The sequence below is a fragment of the Schistocerca cancellata genome, chromosome 8 (assembly GCF_023864275.1).
Source record: "Schistocerca cancellata isolate TAMUIC-IGC-003103 chromosome 8, iqSchCanc2.1, whole genome shotgun sequence".
Taxonomy (NCBI): domain Eukaryota; kingdom Metazoa; phylum Arthropoda; class Insecta; order Orthoptera; family Acrididae; genus Schistocerca; species Schistocerca cancellata.
The window spans coordinates 442946951-442968581 of record NC_064633.1 but is presented as its reverse complement, the minus strand read 5'-3'; the positions used below and the strand labels follow the sequence as shown (position 1 = coordinate 442968581).

At 42.2% G+C, this 21631-nt stretch overlaps 1 protein-coding gene across 1 annotated transcript in view; it reads right to left on the bottom strand.

Annotated features, from left to right (window-relative positions):
- LOC126095618 (myb-related transcription factor, partner of profilin-like) overlaps positions 1-21631 on the bottom strand; it is a 202932-nt gene that overhangs the window by 19421 nt on the left and 161880 nt on the right. The window contains exon 3 of the mRNA XM_049910385.1: positions 20712-21208. Within this exon, the coding sequence (XP_049766342.1) occupies positions 20712-21208 (497 nt within the window). The remainder of the gene's footprint in view (positions 1-20711; positions 21209-21631) is intronic.

Here is a 21631-nt window from a genome sequence, read left to right as displayed (position 1 = left end):
AGCGTGTGCGCAGGTAGGTTTATGAAAGGGATACTAAATTCTTGGAAGTTGGTTGCATATGCAAAGGGGAGAGTACTGGTCGGCCTCGCATCTCTGACGAAAATATCGAGCGCATCTCAGATGCATTCACATGGAACCCTCCGAAGTCCACCTCTTCAGATAACGGTGTGGCGAATTTAGAAATTACACCAGCATACGAAGCCTCACAAGTTGCAGTTACTGCAACAATTGCGTCCCAGCGGTCATAACAGAAGGTACGAATTTTGCATTTCATTTCTCCAGGATATGGCAGAGGAAACTTTTTCCGAACAACTCATCTTTACAGACGAGTCGACTTCTCATCTATTACAAAATCCTGGCGTCGCCGTCGAACATGAAAGAGATCACCGAAATGGAATATATTTTGAGCCGTGACTTTCTAGATCATTCTTTTTTGCGGATGGAACTGTGACAGTAATGTCATACCTGGGCATGCTGCAAAACTGCTTGTTTCCTCGACGTCACGAAGGTTCCAGTGATTTCATTTCTACGCGTGGCGGAGCCCCACCTCAGCTTCACCTTGAGGTGCGGCGTTATCGTAACGACACTATCCCAAAACGTTGGATTGGAAGAGGTGGATAACAAGATCTTGTTCATTACTTTTGGCCTCCTCGGTCACCACACCTCACACCTGTGGGGATACATGAAACACAGGCGTTGTCCCTCCTATTCCAGCTACTCTTCAGAAGCTGAGAAGTCGAATTTCTTAAGCTCTCGATTCAATAAAGAGGGAGCTGTTGATTCGCTTATGGAATCAAATGGTCTACCTGATGGATACTACAATACATGGTATGTGTCATGTGCAGATGGGTTGTGAGTTGTGACGTCACTGTGATTCACCACACAACATTGCACTGAAGCTTATAGGCACACGGCACACATATGTTTAACTCATAAAAAGGTAAGAATTTAATCGATATTTGCCATGTTTTAGTGTATTATTATCGTTGTTATTATTCTTCCTATCGAGCTTCATAATATTATTTTAAATTGTTTAACTGCAATTACATGTTCCCTATTTCTGTACTGGAAACTTGTCTTACAACTTTTATCATTTTTTTCAGCTTTTTGTCGATTTTCACTCTCAGTTCGTTTACCGCCTTTGCATTTTTTCCTTGTTGATAGTTTTCATTCTGATGAATGTACGTGCGCTTATAAAAAACGGTACAACGAAGTCGTCCATTCCTGGATACGGCTCATTTATTATGTGCCTTAAATCTTACATGAACTTTTGCATGACGATCAATCAATTTTCCCTCGAAATGTTGAAATTATCTTTCCATTTTCAATACGAATTCCATAAAACTTTCAGTTCGTTTCGTTAAAGATTTTCTTGAAATTGTTTGAAGCCAGATCTTTTCTGGACATTTACGTGGTCAGTTATCTTACTATACAAATGTGCTAATCACAGTCACCTGCTACAGTCCACTTTTCAATTCTTTTGGATGATCCAAATCCGTAACATATATTGAGCAGACAAGGGCACTTCAAACTAAAAACGAATCTGCACGTTCACAAGCTTTTATTCATTTTCATTTCGTCACATTGTCTTTTATTAAATATACAAAACTTAACTCTTAACTTACTTACTTGGCTGTTGTGGTTCGCCCAACAGGAGATCACACAGCAAACCATTATTTTTCACTTAAAATCTTACTCTTAAACATTACTCAGTGCACTGATAATTACAGCATAACACTGTACTCAATCGTCAATCACTAATAAAAACCCACACTGCCGCAAACAACATTGTTTTTCACTCATAAAGGTGATTACAACGCACGTTATAGCAATTGCGGGCTACTGCGCGCTTGTTGGGTGCATTCTGACGTCAGCGGCGCGCCTCGCTACCTCGCATACACTTCGTGATCCCTACCGTATGTTCTGATACAGTCCATGCAGGACATGGTGGCCGATGCGCATTGACCACTTTTCGTCCAGTGCGATAGGCGAGTTTATTCATTTGTTCAGAAGGGAAGACCGATAGTGTTTGCTGGCCGGCCGATGTGGCCGTGCGGTTCTAGGCGGTTCAGTTTGGAACCGCGTGACCGCTGCGGTCGTAGGTTCGAATCCTGCCTCGGGCATGGATGTGTGTGATGTCCGTAGGTTAGTTAGGTTTAAGTAGTTCTAAGTTCTAGGGGACTGATGACCACAGATGTTAAGTCCCATAGTGCTCAGAGCCATTTGAACCACTTGATAGTGTTTGCTACCTTATGGCTGGTCGGCGATAACAGGACCGAGGCGCACATTATGCAATCTCTCTCAAACAATTTTACGGAAACTATTTGGCAAAAAGATTTCAGTTTTTCATTACTTATCTTTATAAGTCAGGTTCATGATGATGTGCCCTTCATTTCGTTAATAGCCATGGTATTGTGATATTTACATGGTAGTAGGACACTGCGCGAAGTTTAAAGAGTTTGCTATGAAAATTAAGAGTTATTATAACTTTGCGATTGGTGCATGTTGTTGCATATGGAATTTAGCTAATATATGAATTTTTCCTAAGACTTGGAGATATCTGTTCCCACCAATCTCGAGAAAACTGATTTGATGTAGCAGACTCATTTGCTACCATGCCGCGCCAACAATAAGGCCATAATGAAATATTTACTACGTTGCTAATATTGCATAAGCCGTTTGACAGTTCCGCTCTTACGACGCCATATGTTTACAAAGCTGTGCAGGTGAACAGCGATATTATTTTATTAAGTAAAACTTGTTACGATTATCTTTGGTTGTTGCATACGTTACTACCGATTTATCCACCTTCGCGTTCTAAAAGAGAGCGAATATGATGAGTCGAGCTTCTTTCTACACTTGAAAAATCAAAGTCACACGGCTTATACAATAAAAAAAGCACTACAGATTCTGCAAAGAATGCCAAAAGGTTTTGCAATTAGAGTCCGCAGCTCGTGGTCATGCGGTAGCGTTCTCGCTTCCCACGCCTGGGTTCCCGGGTTCGATTCCCAGCGGGGTCAGTGATTTTCTCTGCCTCGTGATGACTGGGTGTTGTGTGATGTCCTTAGGTTAGTTAGATTTAAGTAGTTCTAAGTTCTAGGGGACTGATGACCATAGCTGTTAAGTCCCATAGTGCTCACAGTCATTTGAACCATTTTGAACTTTTTGAACACGAAAATAGATAAATCTGAAGTAAAATATGCAACAACCAAAGATAATCGTAACACATTTTAGTTAATAAACTAATATCGCTGTTCATCTGCACAACTTTGTAAATGCATAGCGTCGTAAGAATGGAACTGTCAAACTCCTGTCACATCGTAATTAACATTTTATTTTCAACATTTTGACATCATTTACGATCTTATTAAAGCAGTGACAGTTACAAAACTGTCCAGTAATGACACAAATGGTTAAAATGGCTCTGAGCGTATGGTACTTAACTTCTGAGGTCGTCAGTCCCCTAGAACTTAGAATTACTTAAACCTAACTAACCTAAGGACATCACAAACATCCATGCCCGAGGCAGGATTCGAACCTGCGACCGTAGCGGTTGCGTGGTTCCAGACTGTAGCGCCTAGAACCGCTCGCCACCCCGGCCGGCTCCAGTAATGTCGCAGTGCGGACGTCACATGAATCTAGACGTGAGTATAAGGCAGCTACTTTAATAAGAATGACATTGGCATCCACACCTGTTCTCACCGAAAACTGTAATTGCAGGTGCTTGAAATTGGCGATAAAGCTGAAACAGTCTGTCGTAAGTAAATATTATTTATTGAAAGCCTATTTGGTGTATTTACTATAATAATCATGTCGTTTCCAATGTCGAAATCAGATTTTAGCAAATGATAGCACACAAAGTGTGCTATCACACAAAGCCCCCCAAAGAACCATGGACCTTGCCGTTGGTGGGGAGGTTTGCGTGCCTCAGCGATACAGATAGCCGTACCGTAGGTGCAACCACAACGGAGGGGTATCTGTTGAGAGGCCAGACAAACGTTTGGTTCCTGAAGAGGGGCAGCAGCCTTTTCAGTAGTTGCAGGGGCAACAGTCTGAATGATTGACTGATCTGGCCTTGCAACACTAACCAAAACGGCCTTGCTGTGCTGGTACTGCGAACGGCTGAAAGCAAGGGGAAACTGCAGCCGTAATTTTTCCCGAGGGCATGCAGCTTTACTGTATGATTAAATGATGATGGCGTTCTCTTGGGTAAAATATTACGGAGGTAAAATAGTCCCCCATTCAGATCTCCGGGCGGGGACTACTCAGGAGGACGTCGTTATCAGGAGAAAGAAAACTGGCGTTCTACGGCTCGGAGCGTGGAATGTCTGATCCTTTAATCGGGCAGGTAGATTAGAAAATTTAAAAAGGGAAAGACTTTTGGTCAGGTGAATACAGGGTTATAAACACAAAATCAAATAGGGGTAATGCAGGAGTAGGTTTAATAATGAATAAAAAAAATAGGAGTTCGGGTAAGCTACTACAAACAGCATAGTGAACGCATTATTGTGGCCAAGATAGACACGAAGCCCACACCTACTACAGTAGTACAAGTTTATATGCCAACTAGCTCTGCAGATGATGAAAAAATTGAAGACATGTATGATGAAATAAAAGAAATTATTCAGATAGGGAAGGGAGACGAAAATTTAATAGTCATGGGTGACTGAAATTCGGTAGTAGGAAAAGGGAGAGAAGGAAACGTAGTAAGTGAATATGGATTGGGGCTAAGAAATGAAAGAGGAAGCCGCCTGATAGAATTTTGCACAGAGCACAACTTAATCATAGCTAACACTTGGTTCAAGAATCATAAAAGAAGGTTGTATACATGGAAGAAGCCTGGAGATACTGACAGGTTTCAGATAGATTATATAATGGTAAGACAGAGATTTAGGAACCAGGTTTTAAATTGTAAGACATTTCCAGGGGCAGATGTGGACTCTGACCACAATCTACTGGTTATGAACTGTAGATTAAAACTGAAGAAACTACAAAAAGGTGGGAATTTAAGGAGATGGGACCTGTATAAACTGACTAAACCAGAGGTTGTACTGAGTTTCAGGGAGAGCATAAGGGAACAATTGACAGGAATGGGGGAAAGAAATACAGTAGAAGAAGAATGCGTAGCTTTGAGAGATGAAATAGTGAAGGCAGCAGAGGATCAAGTAGGTAAAAAGACGAGGGCTAGTAGAAATCCTTGGGTAACAGACGAAATATTGAATTTAATCGATGAAAGGAGAAAATATAAAAATACAGTAAATAAAGCAGGCAAAAAGGAATACAAACGTCTCAAAAATGAGATCGACAGGAAGTGCAAAATGGCTAAGCAGGGATGGCTAGAGGACAAATGTAAGGATGTAGAGGCACATACATATCACTAGGCGTAAGATAGATACAGCCTACAGGAAAATTAAAGAGACCTTTGGAGAAAAGAGAACCACTTGTATGAATATCAAGAGCTCAGATGGAAACCCAGTCCTAAGTAAAGAAGGGAAAGCAGAAAGGTGGAAGGAGTATGTAGAGGGTCTATACAAGGGCGATGTACTTGAAGACAATATTATGGAAATGCAAGAGGATGTAGAGGAATATGGAATGGGAGATACGATACTGCGTGAAGAGTTTGACAGAGCACTGAAAGACCTCAGTCGAAACAAGGCCCCGGGGGTAGACAACAATCTATTAGAACTACTGACGGCCTTGAGAGAGCCAGTCCTGACAAAACTCTACCATCTGGTGAGCAAGATGTATGAGACAGGCGAAATACCCTCAGACTTCAAGAAGAATATAATAATTCCAATCCCAAAGAAAGCAGGTGCTGACAGATGTGAAAATTACCGAACTATCAGTTTAATAAGTCACGGATGCAAAATACTAACGCACATTCTTTACAGGTGAATGGAAAAACAGGTAGAAGCCGACCTCGGGGAAGATCAGTTTGGATTCCGTAGAAATATTGGAACACGTGAGGCAATACTGACTCTACGACTTATCTTAGAAGCTAGATTAAGGAAAGGCAAACTTACATTTCTAGCATTTGCAAACTTCGAGAAAGCTTTTGACAATGTTGACTGAAATACTCTCTTTCAAATTCTGAAGGTGACAGGGGTAAAATACAGGGAGCGAAAGGCTATTTACAATTTGTACAGAAACCAGATGGCAGTTATTTGAGTCGAGGGGCATGAAACGGAAGCAGTGGTTAGGAAGGGAGTGAGACAGGGTTGTAGCCTGTCCCCGATGTTGTTCAATCTGTATATTGAGCAAGCAGTGAAGGAAACAAAAGAAAAATTTGGAGTAGGTATTAAAATCCATGGAGAAGAAATAAAAAACTTCAAGGTTCGCCGATGACATTGTAATTCTGTCAGAGACAGCAAAGGACTTAGAAGAGCAGTTGAACGGAATGGATAGTGTCTTGAAAGGAGGGTATAAGATGAACATCAACAAAAGCAAAACGGGGATAATGGAATGTGTTCGAATTAAGTTGGGTGACGCTGAGGGAGTTAGATTAGGAAATGAGAGACTTAAAGTAGTAAAGGAGTTTTGCTATTTGGGGAGCAAAATAACTGATGATGGTCGAAGTAGAGAGGATATAAAATGTAGACTGGCAATGGCAAGGAAAGCGTTTCTGAAGAAGAGAAATTTGTTAACATCGAGTATAGATTTAAGTGTCAGGAATTCGTTTCTGAAAGTATTTGTATGGAGCGTAGCCATGTATGGAAGTGAAACATGGACGATAACTAGTTTGGACAAGAAGAGAATAGAAGCTTTCGAAATGTGGTGCTACAGAAGAATGCTGAAGATTAGATGGGTAGATCACATAACTAATGAGGAGGTACTGAATAGGATTGGGGAGAAGAGAAGTTTGTGGCACTAGTTGACTAGAAGAAGGGATCGATTGGTAGGACATGTTCTGAGGCATCAAGGGATCACCAATTTAGTATTGGAGGGCAGCGTGGAGGATAAAAATCGTAGAGGGAGACCAAGAGATGAATACACTAAACAGATTCAGAAGGATGTAGGCTGCAGTAGGTACTGGGAGATGAAGAAGCTAGCACAGGATAGAGTAGCATGGAGAGCTGCATCAAATCAGTCTCAGGACTGAAGACCACAACAACAACAACAACAGCACACAAAGAGGAAAGTATTTTTCCATATGGTTACTATGCAAACCTCAGTTATCTACCGTGTTAATCCACCAGCTACTGACTTTTTTCGATGAAAGAATTTAATTTTTTGAGGCCATCGACATCAGGTGACACGAGAAATGTTATGGGTTTTGGAACAAGGAAAATGAAGACATTACATATTTGTGGTTTTTCATAAGCTACTGATCTTACTTTTCCTCATCTCCTCATTTAACAATCTTAGTAAACCACTGTTTCAAAATTCTCTGGCAGTTGTGTCTGCACAAAGTGTTAGTCAAATGACACCGTGCAAATTTCGCTGAGTTATGGTAAAAGAAGGAAATTTTAACGTGACAACAAGAGAAACATGTAAGCCAGGGTAAGGGGTCCTCCGGCTCTTTCTAGGGGGTCCGTGGCCACCTTTCACCAAATCGGGTAAAATAGTGAGTAAAATTATTGAATAAAAATGTGAAAATCAAATTCATCACTATTTTTTTCGTGTGAAAAACATGTGTACTTTTACTTCAGGTCGTATTCCCAAGCAGCCTTTGCGGTTCCTAAGTGAGAACGCATACACAATTTAGTGCCGGAGAATGCGGCTTCTCTGATCGACTGTTTCGCAACATTACGGCGGTCGTTTGAGCGCCGGCTCATGGCGCTAGATGCGCTGAAACCTTTTAAGCATGCGCGGAGCGAGCTTTGTCGACCAATCACAGCGCTCGCTGGCACGTATGCGGCCCCAAGCATCATTAAATGTTAAACTTGCTTTGTCAGTGCACTACCTATTTCACAAGTCAATTTTTGACCAGTTTATTACTTCTAACATGGATCGGTGGTTGAAGTCAGGATCATTGAAGCAGGGAAGTTACCAGTTGAAATGAATGAGAAGGGAGGACGACCAAAGGAAGAACAATCACAAGAAGCTCCACTGCCGGATTTATTATGTGAAAACGCTGCAAGTACTCCATTGGTTGCAATATCCTGTGGAAGAGGAATAACCAAGAAGCGTAAGTACAACGAAAGCTATTTAGAAATGGGCTTTATGGAGAGAAAGGAGGGAGAGCTCAGTGTGTAATTTGTGCGCTAGTCCTTCCGAACAGTTCAATGGTTCCAGTTCAACTGCGCCGTCATTTTGAAGGTACTCACCCGGATTTCCAGGCTAAAGACGTCGATTTTTTCAAAAGGAAGAGTGCTGAACTAGCTGCTTCTCAGCATTGCATGAAAACTCATGCAAAAACAGTTAATGCAAATTCATTAAAAGCTTCTTTCTTGGTTAGTTATCGAGTGGCAAAAACAGGCAAGGCTCATGCCGAAAATCTCAAAAAGCCTTGTGTTAATGATACTGTTTCTTGCATGCTAGACGAAATGGCAGTAAAGCTTGTATCTTCGGTGCCATTATCAAACAATACTGTCAAGAGATGCACTGTTGACATGTCAAATGATGTGAAAGACACTCTTGTTTCTCTCATCCAATACAATTCATTTTCTCTGCAGATCGATGAATCCATTGATGTTGCAGGATTAGCGATTTTATTGGCTTTTGCCCGTTATTAATATTCTGGATATTTTGAGGAGGACCTCTTATTGTGAAGACAACTACCTGCCAACACATCAGGTGCTGAAATATTCCGTCTATTGGATGATTTTTTAAGAACTAACGAAGTTTCATGGTCTAATTGCATAGATGTGTGCACAGATGGTGCTAAAGCTATGACGGGTCCTACAGTTAGAGGAATAACTAAAATAAAAGAAAACGCCAAGAACTGCAGCACTGGTCATTGTGCTCTCCACAGATACGCTTTAGCTACGAAACAAATGCCTGTTTCGTTCAAGAAAGTTTTAGGCGAATTCATTCAAATCATTAACTAAATAAAATCAAGGCCATTGAAGTCAAGACTTTTCACAATACTGTGGGAAGATATAGAAAGCCTTCATCGTTTCCTGCTTCTCCACACAGAAGTGAGGTGGCTCTCACATGGGAATGCTCTCTTTGGGTTGTACGAAGTAAGATTGGAAGTCTTAGCTTTCCTTTTGGAGCATAACACCAAATTAGCAGACCTTATTAATAACGAAAATTGGCAGTGTGTACTTGCCTATTTGTCAGCTGTTTTCTCCAAAATGAACTAATGCATATTTCACTCCAAGGGCAAAGTGAAACAAAGGTCACTGTTATCGACAAAGTTCGAGCATTCAAGAGGAAAATCAGCTTTTGGGCAGAGAGTGTCGAGGAGGGGGAGGTCGAGTGTTTTCCTCTTCTCATGGAGTTTTTGAAAAACAAACACTGGCGCTTGGGAAGAATTTGTTTCATAAAATCCTGGAACATCTCAGAAGCTTGATGTCATTGTTGGAGCATTATTTCCCAACAGCTGAAGATGAGAAGCTGCAGAAATACGAATGGGTGGTCAACCCATTCACTGTTTCCAAAAAGCCGAACAAAAATTGGTTCAAATGGCTCTGAGCACTATGGGACTTAACATCTGAGGTCATCAGTCTCCTAGAACTTAGAACTACTTAAACCTAACTAACCTGAGGACATCACACAAATCCATGCCCGAGGCAGGATTCGAACCTGCGACTAGCGGTCGCGTGGTTCCAGACTGAAGTGCCTAGAACCGCTCGGCCAAAAGCCAAACATTCTATCATCAAATGAATATGAGCTGTTGATAGAAATTGCCTCAGACCATACCTTGAAATCAAGTTTTGACATTGACGGTTACTCACACTTTTGGATTCGGTTGGATAACAAGAAATACCACCCCCTTGTTGAAAAGGCAAAACGTGTACTTCTTCCGTTTGCCACAACATACATATGTGAATCTGGATACTCGATCTATGCTGCCCACAAAACTAAGTACCGAAGCTGTCTAGATGCGGAACCAGACATGTCTGCAGTTGTCAAGAATTGAACACAACTTTTCAAAATTGTGTCAGCCGAAGCACCCTCAACCATCACATTAGGATTCCATTATTATTCCTGCAGACTCATCTATAGTGAAGAAGAAAGCATTTTTCTTCGTAGATGCTCAGTGAACGTACCTGAACTATAACTCTGTAAGAATTTTGTTTCTGTCTTCTATCATTTACAAAATAATTATTAATTGAATTCTGTTGGAATTGATATTTTTGTCACGAAAATTAAAAGGATCTCTAAAGCTAATTTCTTATCTTTTTAATATATTCCGTCCTCTCTGTTAAAAATATGGCCTGCCTATACTTCAGTTACAATTACTTGTTATTACTCTGACACTATATAGTGGCAAATGGCTGCGAGCGTAAACAAATGAGGACTTTTCACGTGCCACCTTGTAAAAGGTAAACCTCCTCTGCCAGGATTGTTTCCTTTGAGAAAAAAAGTCTTACGTTCTGTGAAATGGTTTGTGTTCTTACATAGAAATAAGAGAGGCTGCTTGTTTGTTTTCCTAATTTGTTTACAGTCGAGGCTGACTGCCACGATATAGTGTCCAAGTAGTAGTTGAAGTTGTCAGCTGTGGCTGAACTGTTGCCACGCCGGCTGCTAGTTGCCAGCTATTATGCCAGCTACCAACTGACAGTACACTGTTGCAACACCGCCTGCTAGCTGCCGTCTATGGACTGACAGCCGCCGTTCAGTAGATTCGCAAAGACGTAAAAATAGCTAGACTTTCCAAGCTGTTTACATGGTCACGAAAACCGATTGTGGAACTGGAAAACGGCTTTAGAAAAGCAGATTTCCAGAATCGATTTTGAAGTGTTTACCTGTGCAACCAAAAGCGGAACTGGGAAATCGGCTTACGAAATCCGGTTTTGGAAACGCATGTAACTGGGTGAATGTATTCCCACACATTGCACATCAGATGTGACAATAGTCCTTTAAAGGCAATTCCTTGGCCTCTTTTCTTTCGTGATGTGTTTGTATCCCGAATCATGGGTCTGCCTCTTTTCTTCACAGCCGCGCGGAATGGCCGCGCAGTCTAGGGTGTCATGTCGTCGTGGATTGCGAGGCCGCTCCCGCCGGTGGTTCGAGTCCTCCCTCGGGAAGGTGTGTGTGTGTGTGTGTGTGTGTGTGTGTGTGTGTGTGTGTTGTCCTTAGCGGAAGTTAAACTTAGGTTAATAGTGTGTAAGACTAGGGACTGATGACCTCAGCAGTTAAGTCCCATAGACTTTACATACATTTGAACAATTTTTTTCGGATTTCACGAAAAACCATACACACACACACACACACACACACACACACACACACACACACACGACTGTTACGAAATATGCATGCTCCTTACATAACAGTAGCCAAACAGTGGAAGTGAACAGACCACAAGCGGCAGCTTGTCAACAGCGAACAGTTTGGACGTGTGACGTTGATTGCTCTTGAAGGAAGGCAGCTCCAACGTGTGAAATGTCAATTACCAAGTAATTTTAATCAGGCTATAGTGTATTGAACAAAGGGAGTAAATCCACTAGTAATTGTCTGGATACAGTGGGAATTCAAATTGGATCGTTAATTTAAAGTTGCCGGCCGTGGTGGCCGTGCGGTTCTAGGCGCTGCAGTCCGGAACCGCGGGACTGCTACGGTCGCAGGTTCGAATCCTGCCTCGGGCGTGGATGTGTGTGATTTCCTTAGGTTAGTTAGGTTTAAGTAGTTCTAAGTTCTAGGGGACTGATGACCTAAGATGTTAAGTCCCATAGTGCTCAGAGCCATTTGAACCATTTAATTTAAAGTTGTTTTCATTCATCTCTAAACCAAAGACTATTGATACTTCGGGGAGAGGGGGGGAGGGAGGGGGGGGGGTCATTGGGAAGATGGAACTTGCATTAAGAAGCTTTCAGTTCCCATGGGTTTCGCTTTGAAATTTAGAGTTACTGTGCTCTTGAGTGACTAGGGGTCCGCCATGGATTTTCGACTGAAGAAGGGGTCCGCCAGCTGAAAAGGTTGGGAAGCCCTGGTGTAGGCTATACACAAAATTCGCCACTCATGACGCTTCTCTGAAAATTAGAAATGTTTAACAAGCAAGGCGAAAATAAATCGCCGGATTTTGTGAGGAATTCTTTTTAGATACTAACCAAAGCAGAGGTGACAAATCTTTTTGAATGGTCACCATGCAAGTGTGTCTGTGAAGGAGCTCCATCTAATGTTTAGAAAAAGATGTGAGTGTAGGTTTCAGTTTTAAGGGCCCCACAAATGAGTGAGAGACCGCAGCAATCCGTCGTATGGGCGAGCGATCTCTTCGTATATCGCACTTATGTGGGCAAATCGCAGCGATCTGTCGCTGATCGCTGGTAGCATGGAAATTGCAGGCAATCTGATGGAATGCACATGATTTGTGCTTGCAATATGACTGCCCGGCTGGTTACCAGTGATGTGTGGCAATATGGGACCCACGTCTCTAGTTACCAAATCTGGTTGTTCAGTTTTGTTTCGCTTCGCTTTGCCTGCATTGACGAAGAAATTTATGCTAGAATTTATCGTCATACAGGGACCACAAACTACGCTGAGAAGTGAAGTGGAAGCCGAATTGGCATTTCCTTTAAGAAAAAATATGCCAACCGATTTTGCAGTGATAAACATTTTGTAATTATCTCTAAAATATTTTTATGCATTATTAAAATTTTTAACTTCCAAACAGAATGACGGACGTAGCTACCGTGATGTTCAGAGGACATTTTAATTTAAATGTTCGGGGTAACTCTACTACACAGTTTGAAACACGTATGTATTCAGTGTATTCATTGACAGCGATGGCGAGGCATGACAGAATCTCTGACCAGAGAGTTATTTATCGTTGCTAGTCTGCGCTTGACCACGCGAGAGTTCAGTTCAGTTCGAGAGCAGTAGTTGTTGCGAGTGGACGGTTGTACTGAGCGGACGTCGACATGGGTCGGCGGCGTGCTCTGCATCCATCTCTGGTCACGATTCAGGACGAGGTATTTTGTTATAGAAGGTAATGAAGCAGCATTGCGCTCAGCTAATAACATATGTTAATTGTAATTAATTTGTTCAAGAATTGCCCCAATAATAATTTCTTATAAAGTAAATCTTTTAAAGAAAAGTAATCATTTCAATTTAAAGAATTTTTCCACTCTTTTGAAGAAAAAGCATTCATTTTTAATTCAAAGAATATTTCCTATGCATTTCCTCCAAGAATCAGAATTAAATATACGCCAGCATTGCACGGAGCTGTGCCGAAAAATAAGAGCAAATATTGAGGGAGTTTACTGATGTAAGAATTTTGGTTTTTGTGTTCAGGTTTAATTATTGCACAGCGCCGAGGGTCAGCGCCGCTGCCCTTATGTAATTTGTCAGGTTTAATTATTTGTGTTCAGATGTTACACATACTTTATGCTTCATTATTTAATTAATTTTATTGTGGGTTTATGAGCAATCATCATTAGTTAATGTTTGTGGGGAGTTTACATTTGGGCCATTATTATTCTTTAATTTTGCAAGGAGGTAACGCGTGGCTCATTCTTATTATTCAGTTTTGTGGGAAGTCAACATTTGGCACACGTTTTCATTAACATTGACTTTCACATTCTCACGGGGAAGTTACAAGTTAACTCAAGTAATTTCATATGATCTAACACTCCTTTATACGATTTATAAGAAGAGTTAAAGAAATCAATAGTGCTGCAATTAACAACATCTGTACAGAAACGTCGATAGATTTTATAAATAAGTTAAATTTTATAAGACCAACGAATAAAAAACGAATTGAGAATTAATAATCGTAAAACGAATTGTATTAGCACGCTGGAAATACGTACACAATACATCTGTTGCCAGTAAAAAATGTAATACATTGTGTAAAGGGAACCACAGAAGGGGCTTTCGTCAGAAAGTGGGCAGGTAAAACACAGTAAGGTAGTTGTAGAAACGATTGTTATTGTAGTTGTAAATTGTCGTAGCTGTGTTGGGAAAGAAACAGAGCTTCAAGCCCTGATAGAAAACACTGAAGCTCTAATAGTTGTAGGTACAGAGAGCTGGCTAAAGCCGGAAATAAGTTCAGCCGAAATTTTTTCCAACGATCTAACGGTGTTCAGAAAGGATAGATTAAATACAGTTGGTGGTGGAGTATTTATTGCTGTCAGAGGTAGTTTGCCTTGTAGCGAAATTGAAGTAGATAGTTCATGTGAAATAGTACGGGTAGAGGTTATACCTGACAATCGGACTAAACTGTTAATTGGATCGTTTTACCAACCAACCAACCCCCCACCCCACCCCGACTCAGAAGACATAGTTGCTGAACAGCTCAAAGAACACTTGAGTCTCATTTCAAATAAGTACGCCGCTCATACAATTATAGTCGGTGGTGACTTCAATCTACCCTCGATATGCTGGAAAAATTATACGTTTAAAGCCGGCAGCAGGCATAAAACATCATCCGAAATTGTACTGAATGCTTTCTCAGAAAATTATTTTCAACAATTAGTTCATGAGACAACTCGAAGCATACTTGACCTTTTAGCGACCACAAGGAAGTTGTTGATAGGCTGAATACCATAACAACTACAACCAACAAAAAGAATCGCAACGTATATCTATTTAAAAGAGCTGATAAAAATTCTCTTAACGCCTTTTTAAGAGACAGTCTTCACTCCTTCCGATCTGATCATGTAAGTGTAGAAAAGTTGTGGAATGTTTTCAAAGAGATCAACAGCAATTGAGAGATATATACCACATAAAGTAATGGTGATGGTACTGATCCCCCATTGTACACAAAACGGGTCAGATCGTTGTTGCAGAAGTAACGAAAAAAGCATGCCAAATTGAAAACAGCACAAAATCCCCAAGATTGGCAAAGTTTTACAGAAATTCGAAGTATAGCGCGTACTTCAATGCGAGATGCTTTTCGTAATTTCCACAATGAAATTCTGTCTCGAAATCTCGCAGAAAACCCAAAGAGATTCTGGGCATACATAAAGCACACCAGTGGCAAGACGCAATCAATACCTTCACTGCGCGATAACAAGGGTGAAGTCACTGTGACAGTGCCTCTAAAGCAGAGTTATTAAACACGGTTTTCCGAAACTCCTTCACCAAAGAAGACGAAGTAAATATTCCTGAATTCCAATCAAGAACAACTGCCAAGATGATAAACATAGAAGTACATATCCTCGGAGTAACGAAGCAGCTTAAATCACTTAATAAAAGCAAGGCCTCCGGTCCAGATTGTATGCCAGTCAGGTTCCTCTCTGAGTATGCTGATAAAATAGCTCCATATTTAGCAATTATATACAACCACTCGCTCACAGAAATATCCGTACCTAGAGACTGAAAAATTGCTCAAGTCACACCAATACCCAAAAAGGAAAGTATGAGTAACCGCCGAATTACAGGCCTATATCACTAACGTCGATTTCCAGTAGGGTTTTAGAACAAATACTGTATTCGAACATTATGAAGTACCTCGAAGTAAACGATTTATTGACATATGGTCAGCACGGATTCAGAAAATATCGGTCTTGTAAAACACAACTAGCTCTTTATACTCATGAAGTAATCAGAGCTATCGACAGGGGATGTCAAATTGAGTCCATATTTTTAGATTTCCAGAAGGCTTTCGATACCATTCCCCACAAGCGTCTTCTAATTAAACTGCGTGCCTACGGAGTACCGCCTCAGTTGTGCGAGTGGATTTGTGATTTCCTGTCAGAAAGGTCACTGTTCGTAGTAATAGACGGAAAGTCATCGAGTAAAACGGAAATAATATCCGGCGTTCCCCAAGGAAGTGTTATAGGCCCTCTGTTGTTCCTGATCTATATTAACGACGTAGGAGACGACCTGAGTAGCCGTCTTAGATTGTTTGCTAATGATGCAGTCATTTGCCGTCTTGTAAAGTCATTAGATGATCAAAACGACTTGCAAAATGATTTAGAAAAGATATCTGTATGGTGTGAAAAGTGGCAATTGACCCTAAAAAAAGAAAAGTGCGAAGTTATTCACATGAGTACTAAAAGAAATCAGCTAAATTTCGATTACGCGATAAGTCACACAAATCTGAGGGCTGTAAATTCAACTAAATACTTAGAGATTACAATTACAAATAGCCTAAATTGGAACGATCACATAGATAAAATTGTGGGCAGAGCAAACCAAAGACTGCGATTCATTGGCAGAACACTTAGAAGGTGCGACAGGTCTACCAAAGAGACTGTTTACACTACGCTTGTCGGCCCTATTCTGGAGTACTGCTGCGAGGTGTGGGATCCGCATCAGGTGGGACTGACGTGAATTGGAGTGGCAATCATTAAAACAAAGGGGTTTTTCGATGCGACGGGATCTTCTCATGAAATTTCATTCACCAGTTTTCTCCTCCGATTGCGAAAACATTCTGTCGGCACCCGCCTACATAGAGAGAAATGATCATCACGATAAAATAAGAGAAATCAGGGCCCGCACGGAAAAATATAAGTGCTCGTTTTTCCCTCGTACCGTTCGAGAGTGGAACGGTAGAGAGACAGCATGAAGGTGGTTCACTGAACCCTCTGCCAGGCACTTCATTGCGAATAGCAGAGTAATCACGTAGATGTAGATTTAGATGTAAAGTAATCTATAGTTACCAAGAAAAGTTGTTCAAAACAAGTTAAATAATTCCAATTTATAATTAATTGTCGTTATTTATAATATATTATAATTATAAGTCGCGTTTATTTTAAATTCGTGAAGGTATGAAAATTAACTGCAACCGCTGTTAAAAATAGCAATCCATTTTCCATAGCAGAACGTCACGACACAGCGATGTTCATAAATTGCTTGGCAAATCGCTCGTGTGTGGGGTGTTGAGGCGAGCGAACGATTGCAGGCGATATCACAAGCAACAGATCGCTGCGGTCCGTCATTCTTGAATCGGCACTTCCCCCTCCAGCTCTCAGCATTTCCCGTTCAGCACCTGCCGGTAAGCCCCACCACCACTATCGTTCTCCCCATGCATCCTGTGCTGACTGCGCATCTAGCGGTCATGTTATTCTGTGTGGACTCTTATCAGTAGTCTACCATTTCGAAGTTTGTCGAGCAACGCATGGTGCTCACATTGAGTTTACAGTATAGTGTTTGTACGAATATAAAACTTTCAACTTTCCTCTATCTAGTGATGTGTGTAATGTGTTTCTGTATCTCATAGTTTGTCTGTAGTAAACAACCGAAATCTGTTCTTTCTTTTTAAATCTCCCTGTATTTTTTTCTTTTTTGAAGTCTCTTGACTCAAGCATCTAAAGGGCTAGAAACCGACTGGTGTACTTCTTTAAGGGAGCGACCAGTCCGTTGGGAATACTATCGGACTTTTTTATTATGGAGACTCGAGTTTAAGCTTTAATTACAAGCAAACAAACAGGCCTATCGCAACATGAGTAATACCAATATTTTTCTTGTTTAGTTCAACTTTAAGCTAAGTGGAGTGATTTGATTTTAGCGTTCAATATACTCGTATACTTTTTTGTTTTATATTGTAGCAGGGATTGTCTCGTTCTCGGTTTCTTCGTTACGAACTGCTCGCTTCAAAAATATATAGCTTGAAATTTATTTGTTTGATGTTAATTAAATTTTAATATGCTGTAGGGGCCTTTATGGGCAGTGGGAATCTTAGGTTACAGACTTTTTCAGTCGCCCACAAAAGAGTTCTTATGATTTTTCTTAAGTAACTTTTTCTCAGCCCACGATAAACTCGTGACAAAAAGCGTGGTTTTGTTTTGAAGGCGTATTTTGTGGATATATGAAGCTACAACCACTCTGACGGTACAGTGTAATACCCTCGCGATTAACAGCGTAAACGGCTTTGAAAATGAATGTGTCGTTGTCGCGAACCTCTGGGCTGTTGGAAGACGGTTTGCCTGTGACTGCCAACGTAGCTCATGATTCCGCCACTGCGCCTACTGTTAATCTAACGGACCAGTACTAACAAAAACGGTCTTAAGTATCACTGTTTATAAAATCCGTACCACACAGTACGGTCACGGTGGTTATAGGAGACACGCAAAACAAACCAACGCTTTCATTACATGTTTATCCTCAGATGAGATAAAGTTACTTTAGAAAAATCTTAAGAACTTCTGTTTGGGTGATCGGACTGTAACTTGGGATTTCCACTACGTGACTGTAACATATAAAAATTTCATTAACATTGGACAAGCTCTACAGTTTTGAAGCAAGTAGTTTGTAGCGAAAATGCCAAAAACCAGACAGTCCTTACTATAATCTAAAATAAAAAAAACAGGTTGAACCTTAAAACCAAACTGCTCCATACAGCCTAACGCAGAATAAAACAAAAAAAAATATTCGGATAACTTATTTCGCGAGAGGCCTTTTGGCTGGCTTTTTTTTTAAATCTTTATTGCAATACATAATAATTATGCAAAATAACCCACCACCTTAATGATTAGTGGGTCCTAATATTAATACAACGTTATATGTTATTTGCAGCTATTACAGTTATTACAGTTAATTTAAAAATTGCAGACAGTGTGAACAGTGCAGGTTAATGGGCAAAATTACGATTTTGTTAAAACTACCTACTTGTTAGTAACTACCTACTTGTTAGTAATCCTAACTGCCTGCAGCGCTACAGATGTGTCAGTATAGATATGAACCTACTACAAGTCCCTGCTCATCGAGCAAATCCCGATGAGCGTGCCCCTGACACTGGGCAGGCCAAAACTACTAGTCGCTGCAGGTTCCTATTTTAGTATCTACTCCTAACCCTACTAACGACTAACTAACCTACGTCAAATCCGGTGCTGTCATAATCGTGAATACGTGTACCCCAGTCCCCCTAGCCCTGCACGTGGCGGATTCCAACTAACAAGTCGACCAGTCCACGCACAGGCGGTTCAGGATTAGGGTACACGTTCAGTAGTTGGTTCTAATCGCGGAAGTCCCTCAGGTATGCAGTCAGAACTTAACGTGATACTTCATTTGCCAGGTTACTCAAAGTTTCCAAAGTCTGTTCGTGTCTTAGTAGGTCGTATGTGTTATTGTTTGGTAGTTGTTGTCTTAAGGTCACTGCTACATCATCGAAAAGGGGGCACTCGTAAACCACATGGTCGGGAGTACCCTCCGATGTGCCACCGTCACACTCAGGTGCAGCCCTTTTCTCAAACCGGCATAGATATGTCGGGTAGGGTCCATGACCAGTAACAAAATGAATTAGATCCCGGGTTGCTTCGAAGTTTCTCATGCCTAACCTTTCTTTAACATTTGGCAAGAGCCTGACGGTTCTTCTGCCAGATTCATCCATTTCCCATGATTCCTGCCATAAGTCCTCACCCCTTCTCCTTATCTCTCCCTTGTCCCTAGCCTGAACTCCCAGAATATTTTCTATTTTCATGTCGTTCCCTTTCTTAGCCCAGTACCATGCTGCTTGCTCTCGAATTTTAATATCAAGGGGACAGAGCCCCATTATCACTAATAGGGCACCACCTGGAGATGTTCTGTAAGGCCCCCACAGATCTTAACAGCATGTTCCTTTGTACTCTTCTCACTGTCATGGCAAGCACCAACCTTGTGAGCCTGTGTACCCAGACTCCCGAGCCGTAACCCACTATTGAAGTTAGTATACTGTTATGGTACAATTTTATTAGGTGGGTGGGGGGGGGGGGGAAGGTGAAATCTTTTGTGTCCTATGGAGTTGAGGTTACTGAGTACTTGTAATGCTCTTTGGGTTACGGATTCAATGTGCTTCGCGAAGTTCCACCTTTCATCGATGATAACTCCCAAGTAGCGAGTTTCGTGTCGTCTGAGAACTGGTGAGTCCCCAATTTTCACTGTGGGATTTCTTACTAGCTGTCCTTTCAGCAATAGGTATGTTGATCTGGTTGATTAAATTGACATTTTAGTATTACTCCACCATAGTTGCAATTTCGACACGGCCTTTTCTATTTTGGGTTCTATGTCTTCGCGGCTCCGGCCGCCAACCAGCAGGAGGAGGTCATCTGCGTAGGCTATCACCTCTAGCACCTCTTCACTCTGTTGCAAACTGTCTAGAAGTGGTTCCATGTGGATATCCCAAAATAGGAGACCTAAAGCAGAACCCTGGGGACATCCCTTAGTTAAGGTTTTTCCAACTTTACCACTAGGGGATCATAGCCAGACCTTCCGACCCTCACAATAGCTCCTCAGCCAACCATATAGCAGCCCAGGACACTCTTTCTCCCACAAGCACGAGAAGAGCGAAGGCCACCACGAGTTGTCAAAGGCGCCACTGATGTCAACCATGATGTCAACAACGTACTTGTACGGGGTAGAGCCACAGACATCGGCCCCCAGAGCGATTGCATCAGTTGCCGATCGCCCCGGCCTGAAGCTGCTCATCCCGCACAGCACTCAGTGTGCGGTCAGTCTGTCAGCTAGCAATTTCTCGAATAATTTCTCAAAAATGTCTAATAAGCAAATTGATCTGTAAGACTTAGCTTCAGCTGGGTCTTTATCATGTCCTTTTTTAATAATTACTACATTGGCTACCATCCAGATCTCAGGGAATTTTTCTGGCTTTTGGCTGGCTTGTGATTAATGCTTAAACTCTAGTATCCATAGTAAAAAATCCGATAGTTGAAGGAGGAGAACAAGGGTGTTTAGTGTTTTTACGTCGCGACTTTGGACTGCGAGTCCCGCGGAGTGCTTACCCCGGCAGTGGGCGCGGCGGGTCGGCGTGCCTCGGCGGCGGCGGGGGCGGCGGCGGCGGCGGCGGCGGCGGCTGCGGCTGGCTCTGGCTGACCCGCGGCTGCTGCTCTGCTGGCGGCTGCGGCGGCTGCCGGGGGCAGGTGCCCGACGTCGACGGCGCCTGCAGAAGCGGCTGCGGCGACGGCTTGGGCGTGTGGCGCGGCTTCTTCTGCGGGGGCGGCGTCGGCGTCGGCCGGCTGGGCGCCGGGGGCGGCGTGGCCGGCGGCATCGTCAGCGCTACCTGCGGCGTCGGGGTCGGCGTCTGCGGCTGGCTGCTGCAGCTTTCGTCGTCCTCGCACTCGCTTTCGTCCTCGTCAAACGGGTCCTTCTCCTGCTGCTTGACGCACGGCGCCTGCTCGATCACTATCTCCACGTCGTCCGGGTCCCTGCTGGAGTTCCCGCAGTCCGCCAAGGAGGTCGCCCAGCACGAGTCGGCGCGCGAGTCTTCGTCTACCACCTCCTGTTGGGGCGATGACGAAAGACACCACTGCACGTTGACAGCAACACAGCGAATACAGGTCGATTACAAAACATTCATCGGGTTTGCATGTTCTATAGCTTCTAATAAATAATGCCCATTCATTTGTAGTAATAACCAATCAATATAACATACTTAAACGTTTTGTTTACGTTACTGCAGGCTCCATTTTGACTTCCCAGGTGACAGGGGGTAACAGTTAAAAGGCGACTAATCGACAGAAAGCATTTTGTGTGTTGCAATATGAGAAGACAGAATCCGTCACTACCGTGCAGCATACGTTCTGAAGACAGTACAACACACAGCCGTCAACGCACCAAAGCATTCTGCTGTGGCCTCGACAGTTCAAGGACACAGGCTGCCTCTGTAGAGGAAAAAGTTCCGGCTGCCACTTGCGGTGGAGGA